General features: G+C 50.9%; 1 protein-coding gene across 14 annotated transcripts in view; it reads left to right on the forward strand.

Moving 5' to 3' along the window:
- LOC111069365 (voltage-dependent T-type calcium channel subunit alpha-1G) overlaps positions 1-9,321 on the forward strand; it is an 86,882-nt gene extending 77,561 nt beyond the window's left edge. For 12 of the 14 annotated variants that reach the window (XM_041594548.1, XM_041594545.1, XM_041594547.1 and 9 more), the window contains 8 exons: positions 643-798; positions 1,439-1,621; positions 1,841-2,071; positions 2,205-2,366; positions 2,433-3,934; positions 4,012-4,204; positions 4,298-4,447; positions 6,286-9,321. In XM_041594548.1, the coding sequence (XP_041450482.1) occupies positions 643-798; positions 1,439-1,621; positions 1,841-2,071; positions 2,205-2,366; positions 2,433-3,934; positions 4,012-4,204; positions 4,298-4,447; positions 6,286-9,132 (5,424 nt within the window). In that variant the 3' untranslated portion in view covers positions 9,133-9,321. The remainder of the gene's footprint in view (positions 1-642; positions 799-1,438; positions 1,622-1,840; positions 2,072-2,204; positions 2,367-2,432; positions 3,935-4,011; positions 4,205-4,297; positions 4,448-6,285) is intronic. The other 2 variants (XM_041594552.1, XM_041594558.1) reach the window with 2 other exon arrangements.
- Positions 9,322-11,194: the final 1,873 nt, after the last annotated feature.

Below are 11,194 nucleotides of genomic sequence, written 5' to 3' on the forward strand. Positions count from 1 at the left end.
CTCGCAAAAGTATGCCACATATTTATATCCATCCAATTAACAGGTTCTATATAATATATATGTATTTCAGTCGCTGTCGCTCTCGCTCTCGCCATCTTTGTCTCTGTCGCTCTCTTTCTTTGCTCTCTCTCTGCTCTCACTCGCTCTCCCACTCTCCCACTCTCCCACTCTCCCACTCTCTCTCTCTCTCTCACTGTACCTGTCTGTCTCTGCCTTTGTCTCTGCCTTTGTCTTTGTCTGACATTTAACATTCGTTTGGCATTCGTTTTATATATTACGTTTCTAATTACTTACTTACTTACTTACTTACGTACCACCCACCGCAACAAATAAAACTACAAAATTTGTTTATTGGTATTTCGTTCTTTTTTTCTTTGGCTTCTTTCGATTAATTATCGATACATGTATATCCGACATATGTATGCCTACATATATGTGATATCCAAATGCGTATGTATGTTATATCTGCACCACGTTTGCTGCCCCGCCACTGCAACTGCAACTGCAACCGATCAACCGATCAACAACAACAACAACAATTCCAACTCCAACAACAATCTCCAACAACAATCAACTGAACTCAACAACAACTACAACAACAACAACAACAACAATCACCAACAACCAACCAAATGTTTTTAGATACTCACGCAAGAGGACTGGAACGTCGTCCTGTTCAATGGAATGGAAAAGACAAGTCATTGGGCCGCACTGTACTTTGTGGCCCTAATGACATTCGGCAATTATGTGCTATTTAATTTATTGGTGGCCATTTTGGTTGAGGGATTCAGTTCAGAGGTAGAGTTTTGCCAACAAAAACAGATCCCCCCCCCCTCCCTGCCACGCCTTACCCCTCATCGCCCACCCACAAGCCAATCTATGATCTATGAATCTATGGTCTGCAGACCACTATCCGAACGATAGACCTGACATAAATGCATATTCAATGATTATTTCTATATGTTCAGCATATATATATATTAATATAATGTACATACATGGATGCTAAGGCTGATTATTTGGATAAATCAATTAATTTAAATACCTAAAATCACCACGAAGAATCATGCTCATCATATTTGTAGACTTTTAAGCTCTGATAAGCCAATCCATTTGATCTTTCGATCAGCGAATGCATTTCCTGGCGATCCATAAACCCGATTCACTGCGATTAACTTCCTATGCCGCTCCGAGCACTATTTGAGGCACCAGCAGTGTCCATCACCCACAGCCTTGTCCCCACAGCAGCCTTGTCCACCGCCCCCCCCATTCCAGCGCAATTCCAAGCACCCAAGAAGCAGCGTGAGGCAAAACGCTTGTGGCGCGTCGACCAGCTAAAAACAGAAAAAAAGAAATCCCCAATCCTGGCTCCATGCTCCATGCTCCACGCCCCAAAGGTTGACGAGAAAGTCTAATTTTGAAATTTTGATTCCCTCAGCGAAATGAACGTCGCGAGCGCGAACAGCGCGAGTTGGTTAAGAAACTGCGCGAAGAGACATTGGCCGAGAATTATAGCGATGGTATGTACGATGAATCGCGCAGCGAGGCCGATTCATCGACCACTAACGATAGTTACTACGAGGTACGCAATCGCTGGCGCTCAGCGGAGGACGTGCGCAAGGTAAGTCATCCCATCCATCCATCCGGAAGAGAGCGGAAGTGCCCCACAGTGGACACAGATCCGGTGCGTGTATGTGTGCCAGTGTGCCAGTGTGCCTGTGTGCCTGCATGTGTCTCGATGCATGTGTGTGTGTGCCTGAGTCTGAATGATTGTGTGCGTGTGTGTGGGTAACACAGCACCGGTTCTATCCACGGTTCGTCCTCCTACTCCCACCAACAGCTGCAGGACTCGGCCGAGCTGATCAACGAGGCCAAGAGCAACATGCACCGCCAGCGGCTGCTCCAGCCCAGCCACGATTACCAGATCAACGAGCTGCCAACGCCGACTGCTGCATCCGCCACTGCTGCTTCCGGCCTGGACAACAAGGAGGCTGGCGGCAGCAGCATCCACAAGCTGATGTCGCATGAGGAGAGCAGCGGCAGCAGCAAGCCCCGAGGCGGCCTCAAAAAGGTAAGTGAAGCAACGACAGACGGACCACGAACTGGACCCGAATTGGATCCGAACTGGACCCGAACTGGACCCCCAACTGACACTGAACCATCCACACGCACATCACATGCCCACTGACGCGTTTCGCACACAGACATACTCCATCAAGGACAGACGCAGCGAGGCGTCGCGCCTCTCCAAGATGCGGCTCGTTCGGGAGCCGCCCATCATCACCACGACGGCGGCCACGCCGCAGGACTCGCCCAGCACCACCCTGGAGCCGGGCATGAGCTTCCGCCAGTGGGGCGACATGGAGGTGAGTGCCGCCCGCTCCTTCTCTCGCCCCTCGAATTCGCACTCAACTCTACTGCCTCGCCCGCAGCCGCCGCCTCCACCTTCGCCGTCGCTGCTGCGACCCCCCAACATCTTCACGGGGGGCCAGCGCACCCTGGACGAGGGCATACCCGCCATCGACCTCATTCCGCCCTCCCCGGTGCTCACCCACAAGCCCCTCAATATCCTCAACGCCAGCCAGCTGGGCTTGGGCGTGGGCGGAACCGGGGGAGTGGCTTTTGCAGGGGGGGCAGGGAGCATAGGGAGCACTGGGAGCAGCATGCACAGCGTCATCATCGATGACATATCGAAGAGTTCCGGCTCAGCGGCAGCCGCCACGCCCATCTACGTGCCCACCATCTCCTCCGCGTCGACAGTGGGGGCGGGCGGAATGGGTCTGGGACATGAGCAGGGTCTGCAGCCGCCGGCTGCGGAGAGCCACAGCTACAGTCACAGTCTGAATGATCTGACGGGCTCGGGCTCGGGCTCGGGCACGGGCACGGGCTCGGCCACTGGACCTGCATCCAGTGCCGCGGCCTCGACCAGCGGCAGTTCTTCCAGCGAGCGCCTGCCCCTGGCTCCCGCCCCGTACAGCGGCGCTGGCGGGGGCAGCTTCAAGCAGCGTTTCCGGCGCAGCAGCTCCAAGAAGAGGAGACCCCAGCCGACGGCCGCAGCCGAGGACAGCATCAGTGGCCATGAGGAGGAGGAGCAGCTGCAGCAGCAGCAGCTGAACAACGGCAGCGACAACAGCCACCTACTGAGGAGCAGCGCAGGAGGCGGAGGCGGAGGAGGGGGTGGACTGGGAGGTGGAAGCACAGGAGGCACAGCTGCCAAGGACACCAACCGGCTGAGTCCGCAGAACTCGATCCGCAGACTCTCAAACACGCTGAGCATCGGCAGTGCTGGCAGTCCGGGAGCGGCGCTGGGCAGTCGCCGGGCCTCGGCCTGCATCTTCAACTCGCAGGTGTACCAGAACCTGAACCAGCCGCCGAAGCTGCGCCCGGGCACGGGCCAGCGGCGGATGAGCTCCATCGAGCTGGCCTTCAGCAAGACCTCGCACCTGAATCTGCACAACCTGGAGGCGAACCGCAAGTCGCTGTCCTACACGAACTCCAAGATGGACCTCGACAAGTGGCAGAGGTCGTACGGCAATCTCAACGAGCCGGACAACATGCTGCAGCAGTACATTGAGGCGCGGGACAAGCGCAAGACCTCCATCAGTCACTACAACCTGAAGAAGCGGCTCGAGGAGAAGGAGATCCAACAGCTGCAGCAGCTCCACCAGCAGCAGCTGCTCCTCCAGCAGCAGCAGCAGCAGCAGCAGCAGCAGGACTCCTCGTCCTCCTCCCAGCAGCCGCACTCCCAGTCGCTGTCGCAGTCGCATCGCCTCTCCAAGGAGTTTCAGCATCTGGCCCTGCAGCCACATTCCATGGTGTCCTCCAGTGGCGATCGCATGTCCAAGCTGAAGATGATCATCGAGCGGCTCACACCCAGGCAGTTCGCCATGGAGCGTGAGTCCTACTCGATGTACGTCTTTCCCGAGGATAACAAGTGAGTGACCCCCCTCCCTGCCCCCTTCGATCCTTATTCTCTGATTAATAACCAAAATATTAATCCGCCACATGCAGGTTTCGGCAGGTCTGTACGTGGTTTGTCAATCAGAAGTGGTTCGACAATGTTGTGCTGCTGTTCATCGCACTCAACTGCATCACACTGGCGATGGAAAGACCAAACATCCCTCCAACCAGCACCGAAAGATTGTTCCTGGCAACAGCCAATTACGTGTTCACCGCCGTCTTTACCGTTGAGATGTTCATAAAGGTAGGCTTATCCCAGTATAACAGTATGCCAGTATGCCAGTATCCCAGTATCCCAGTATTCGATATCTGATATCTGATCTGACAACGTTTACAGGTAGTCGCCACGGGCATGTTCTACGGCACGGATGCGTACTTCACATCCGGCTGGAATATCATGGACGGATCTTTGGTTACCATTTCCATAATTGATTTGTTAATGTCATTGATTAGCGAATCGAGCCCGAGGATATTTGGGATTTTAAGGGTAAGTAGGGGGTCCCCGGGTTAATTAGCCATCCGGCAGCAGTCACAGTCGCAGTTGCAGTCGCAGTCGCAGGCCCTCAGCATCATCGACAGATCAGCAACAAGAACTGCTTGAATGCATCCTAATGCGATTCCAATGACTGCGCTATAACCAACAGCAACCACCACCAACAACAACAACAACAACAACAGCCAAGAACAAGCAGTGCAATCGCATCGACCATCGCAGAAAAAAGCTTTAGCTCTCTCGAGCAAAAATCTCGCAAGCTCAAAGCTCAAAGATCGCTCGTTCGCTCGTTCGCTCGCTCGCTCGCTCCTTGCTCGATGCTATGCTCTATCTATCTATCTATCTATCTATCAATATCTATCTGCTGATTGGCAATCTCTCTCTATCTCCACATACTATCAGACACACACACACACAAACAGAACACATACTCGAACACTCTCCAACACTGTCAGACACGATTGAACACGATTGAACGAACAACTTCTTCTTCTTCTTCCTGCAAACTTTTTCACAATTTTTGTTCAATTTTGTTGTGTACATATGTACTTCGTATAACTCGTATTATGTGTGTGGTGAATATCGGGTATATTCTATATCTAACTGTATCTTATGTATATATGTACATACCTCTCGGTCTACCGTACCTCTCTCTCTCTCTCTCTCTCTCTCTCTCGAAACCGCAGGTAAATTCCCCCATTCTGCTACTATTGAGTTACTGAGCAAAATAAATCCAATCCAATCCAATCCAATTGCTTTCACCATTTGTTACTACTCGTAAACTCGTATGTGTGTGTAGTCCCGAACCGAAATCCAATTCCAAAGTCTCTAAATATTGTTTACTACTACTCCAACTCCAAACCCAAATCCAGTAAATTTTTGGCTCGCCTCCATTGAGTTCTTGTATATTGTATATAATTCGACCGATTCGGTTAATTAACCCGAACAAAACAAAACCTAACAAAACGAAATAAAACAAAAATTTCACACCACCACCACCCCCCACTCCGCAAAAGAATTTTAATGTATTGAGATTGAACCCATTACGTTCCATATTTAATCAGTATATTCCACTTAGAGTTACGTACGTACACATACATACATATGTGTGTGTTCTAATAATTCCAATCCATAATTCCATTTAGATATATACAACTGTGTTCGGAACCAAAAGAAATAAGATTGTTTTTTTTTTTTTGCTTAATAAAGGAAACATTTAATTTTCGAATCATTTAAAATTTAGCAATATATTTCAAAAATCCATTTGAAAATTCAATTTTAATCCACGTAATACAGAAAAATATGCATAAAAGAAATGTACAGATTAAGGAGAGTCTGGCTACCGATATTGTTAGTTATTTCTTAACATCGATGAAAATGAGTAGAGTTTCCCCACAAGCAATCACTTTTATTCCGAGCACAGCTACATATACATATGTAGGCATATAGATCCATAGCTAGAGCCCCCATCCGGCCCGAATCCCCCTCCGACCATCCACCATACACCATCCACCATTTTGGCCTTGCTTTAATGTCCCACACTTACACGTTTGTTGTGCGCTTTATTTGCGTTCAATTTAATTCCATTTGATTCCATTTAATTTCATTTGATTCCATTTAATTCAATTCAATTCCATAAAAGGTGGCGCCGCCTGGCGTCGCATTCGACAGAGTGATATCAAGCAGTGCGCAGTGCAAGCAGTGCATATTACTTATCAAATATTTATTCAACATATCTTTACTCTCTCTCTCTTTCTTTCTCTCTCTCTCTCTCTCTCTCTCTCCTGCTCGCTCTCTCTCTCTCTGTGTCTGTGAATGATTCTCGTTGGCAGGTGTTTCGGCTACTTCGTTCCCTGCGGCCTCTGCGGGTGATCAACCGTGCCCCGGGTCTGAAACTAGTCGTGCAAACGCTCTTATCGTCCCTGCGTCCCATCGGCAACATCGTGCTGATCTGCTGCACCTTCTTCATCATCTTCGGGATACTGGGCGTGCAGCTATTCAAGGGCACCTTCTTCTACTGCGAGGGCGAGAACATCAAGAATGTGCGCAACGCGGACGAGTGCCGCCGCATTCCGGGCAACGTGTGGACGAACCGCAAATACAACTTCGACGACCTGGGCAAGGCCCTGATGTCCCTCTTCGTGCTGAGCTCCCGCGACGGGTGGGTGAACATCATGTATACGGGCCTCGATGCCGTCGGCGTCGACCAGCAGCCGATCGTGAACTACAACGAGTGGCGGCTGCTGTACTTCATTGCGTTCATCCTGCTGGTGGGCTTCTTCGTGCTCAACATGTTCGTGGGCGTTGTGGTGGAGAACTTTCATCGGTGTCGCGAGGAGCAGGAGAAGGAGGAGAAGATCCGGCGGGCGGCCAAGCGAGCGCTGCAGATGGAGAAGAAGCGCCGCCGGATGCACGAGCCGCCCTACTACACCAACTACTCGCCCACCCGCATGTTCGTCCACAACGTGGTCACCTCCAAGTACTTCGATCTGGCCATCGCCGCCGTCATCGGGCTGAATGTGGTCACCATGGCCATGGAGTACTACCGCATGAAAATGGCCCTGCAGTATGCCCTGAAGATCTTCAACTACTTCTTCACCGCCGTCTTCATACTGGAGGCGCACATGAAGCTGGTGGCCCTCGGCTGGAAGCTGTACCTCAAGGATCGCTGGAACCAGCTGGACGTGGGCATCGTTCTGCTCTCGATCGTGGGCATTGTGCTCGAGGAGCTGGAGACGAAGATAATACCCATCAATCCGACGATCATACGGGTGATGCGCGTCCTGCGCATCGCGCGCGTCCTTAAGCTGCTGAAAATGGCAAAGGGGATCAGGGCCCTGCTGGACACCGTGATGCAGGCCCTGCCACAGGTGGGCAACCTGGGACTGCTCTTCTTCCTGCTGTTCTTCATCTTCGCGGCGCTGGGCGTGGAGCTGTTCGGGCGCCTCGAGTGCTCCGACGAGATACCCTGCCAGGGCCTGGGCGAGCACGCGCACTTCGCCAACTTTGGCATGGCTTTCCTCACATTGTTTCGCGTAGCGACTGGCGACAATTGGAACGGCATCATGAAGGACACGCTGAGGGATAATTGCGATGACGCGGCCGATTGCGTACGCAATTGCTGCGTCAGCTCGGTTATTGCTCCCATATTCTTTGTGATATTCGTGCTAATGGCGCAATTCGTTTTGGTGAATGTCGTCGTGGCTGTACTGATGAAACACCTCGAGGAGAGCCACAAGCAAATGGAAGACGAGCTCGACATGGAGGTGGAGCTCGAGCGCGAGCTGGTGCGCGAGCAGGAGTTCGCCCAGGAGCAGAAGCTGTGCCAGCAGCTGGCGGAGGCGCAGGCCAAGGCGGCCGCTCCCCCACGCCCCCTCGCCAAGGTCAAGTCGCTGCCCAAGAACTTCATCTACAGCACCCCCTCGCTGGACAAGAAGTTCCCCAGCCCCCAGTCCCTCACCAGCAGCGCGGCCAACAATCTCAACCAGCTGCAGCAGCAGAATCCATCCACTTCGACATCCACATCCCCGGGACTGGGCGGACTGTCGCAGAGGGGCGTGGCAGCCGGACCGGGAGCGGGAGCGGGCGGACGCCGCCAGACCGTACAGTACTTCAATCAGCCACAGAGCGGCTGCCCTGGACCGGGCCTGGGCCTTGGCCTTGGCCTGGGCCTGAGCCTGGCCGAGATGGGCGGCACGCTGACGCCTCAGGCGCTGGGCGCGCGGCTGGGCGAACCCTTTGGCGGCGCCTCCACAGCGACGGCAGCGGGAGGCACTTGTGCCGGCCCCGGCTTTGGCCAGGAGCCGGGCAACCTCCAGCTGCCGCCGCTGGGACGCCGCGGGCGACGCGCCTCGGCCGCCGCCGGCTTCCGCAAGCGCGGCGTGCTGTCCAAGGAGCGCTCGCTGGACGAGCAGGCCATTCGACGACGCAATCTGGAGGCCAAGCGCACCAGCTGCGACTCGCTGCCCTGGGGCGGCGATGCCCTCGACTACAGGCGCGGCACCATCTTCGAGAGCCTCGAGTCGGATGGCGGGGGCGGCGGACTGGGCTCAGGATCGGGATCGGGCTCGGGCTCCGGAGGATCACCACTCGGCTTTGATATTCGCAGCGTGCGCAGTGCGGATGTGCCGCACCTGGAGCCGGACACCGATGCTCTGGCCGTGGTCAGTGCCATGGTGCCCGCCGCCACGCCCATGCCCCTGTCCATGCCGCTAGCCCTGCCCTTGCCCATGCCCACGCCCACACCCACACCCTCATCCGCACCCACCAGGATGTCGTCGGGACATCATCCGCCACCTCGGCGCCCCTACGGCTGGTCGCAGTCCGTCGATCAGGGCTGCCTTCTGGGGGCGCCCGGTCGCAGCAGCCTCCTCCTGTCCGTGCCGCGCTCGATGCCGCCACGAAGCCGCAGCGGCAGCACCAAGCAGCTCTTCAAGCAGCAGGCCCTCGACGAGGATGCCGACATGGACGAGAGCTCGCTGCTGCTGCCAGCCCGAGCCGCTAGCGGTGGCGGAGGGAGGAGGAGTCAGCGGGGGAGTTGTTGGAGTCCCCACCATCGCCGCTGCCCTGGAGAGCGTGTCTGCCGCCAGTGCTGTGGACTCCCCCGTGCTAACGGGCAAGTCCGACTCGGCAGACATCTTGCGGATTATCAGCGAGCGGCGGCGGATGGATCAGCATGACCAGCGGGATCCCAGAGACGATGCCGAGGACAGGGACAGCGACTACAACGAGCTGTTGCTGGTCAAGTCGCCACAGTCCTCGATGGATTAGGCATGCAGCTCATTGCATGTCTCACACTCTCCACTCTCTCTCTCTCTCCCTGTGTCTTTCTCTCTCTCCAAGTATACATAGATCCCTGTCCCTGTCCCTGTCCCTGACCCTGACCCTGTCTGTCGCCCATACTTTGTATACCAGTCTCTGTATAACCCAGTAAAACACACACAAAAAAAAAACTAAAATAAAAGCCTTTAGGGAATTTCCTAAGTGCTCAGTTTTAGATCTTGAAAACTACTAAACTAAAACTAAAATCGATAGGCAATAGGCAATAGCGATAACAATAAAGATAAATGAAAATTATTAATCGATAGCAATAACTATTAACGATAAACGATAAACGATAACTAACGATAACTCTTAGAGCGTTCGTTATCCAACGCAAGAAACAAAAAACAAAAACAAACAAACAAAAAAAAAATTGAGATACAAAACAAAAATTGTCAACTGTTTTTAGTGCAATCCTACGGTTTTCATAACTTTAAAAAAAAAAAAAAAAACCCATCCCAATGGTATCAGAACCTATATATTAGAAGAGAAGGTCTTAAATGAAACAGAAACCAGAAGAAAACCCGAAATAAGAAAAAAGAAAAAATAAACTAAAAAGAAAAAAAAGAAAAGAAAAGAAAAACTACGTTTAATGTTGATTAGAGCGTTTTCCGTTTCAAGCTGTAGTCGAGAAGAGGTCTAAACCAAGAGCTGACGAATTATATACAAGCGTTATATGCGATTTACATATATACTATATACTATATACAGTTATATATACATATACTTATAGGGGTACTGCATACATGATGGAAATTTGTGAACAAAAGATCATCAACTCTGTGATTAGCTCTTAAAGTTTAAACATTTATAGGATGAAGGCGGCGGCGCCTTGATGAATACACTCAAACTCACACTCACATTCACATTCACCACTAAACACGTACGATGTCTGTATATAGTAAGAATGTATGTGTGTATTTTACTTAGTCTAGAAAGGGAAAACTAACCAAACAGAAAAAAGAAAAAGAAAACAGCCCACACACAAGACCTCACTCACAACGCTGACAAGACCTACGAAGTACACACAGCTGAAGAGCCAAGCACCTTGATAAGCAATTGCACATTGTATTCGTACGAGTAGCTAATAAGATCGTACCCCACATAAAAACCAACCAAGAAGAAGCAAAAAAACAAAAGAAATAGGAATATTTATATGTACTGCGTTGATGTGCTGCACTTGATTTGCTGCTAAGGAAGACGGGAAAAATCTTTGTGCAAACGAATTTACTTAGGTACTTAGACATACACAGGACACACCCAGAAAACTAAACAAACATTCAATAGATGGACACAGCCGCATGCACTCCAATACAAGTAGCCATAGCATCTGGTCGGACGACAATCTCTCGCACTATCTCTGTACTCTATGAACTATGAACTTTTCCATAGGACCGCCCCACAGACACCAGACACCACCCCAAAGCAAAAACAGTGCCAAGGCCAGCGCAATAAGGGTATTCATGTTTAGTAAAAAACATGAGAGATTTGTTTTTTTTTTTTAACGATAGTATCCCAAAAGTAATAAACAATGGCAGCAACTACAAACAAATGAAGCAGAAGAACTTTAAAGTCTAGCATTTATAAACAAAACAACACACAAAAAAGAAAAGAGAAAAAATTAGTAGAAATTTAATGATTAATGTTTAATGACTATATATAGTGTATATATGGAACTATCAACGAATTACAATAGAGTATCAAGATATTTCTAGGCACTTGATCGTATCGAGCGACAGGGGAAGAGGACGAACAGCTGATGTGCTGAACAGCAGAAGAAGAAGATGGAAATGAAGTGAAGAGAAGAGAAGAAGATGTAGACAAGGAACACTAACTTAACACTGTCAATTTTTCAACATGATCTAAGCTAATTTTTCAAAGAAAACAAAAAGCAACAAAACCAAAACCAAAACAAATTTT

The sequence above is a fragment of the Drosophila obscura genome, unplaced genomic scaffold (genome assembly GCF_018151105.1).
Source record: "Drosophila obscura isolate BZ-5 IFL unplaced genomic scaffold, ASM1815110v1 contig_29, whole genome shotgun sequence".
Taxonomy (NCBI): Eukaryota; Metazoa; Arthropoda; class Insecta; order Diptera; family Drosophilidae; genus Drosophila; species Drosophila obscura.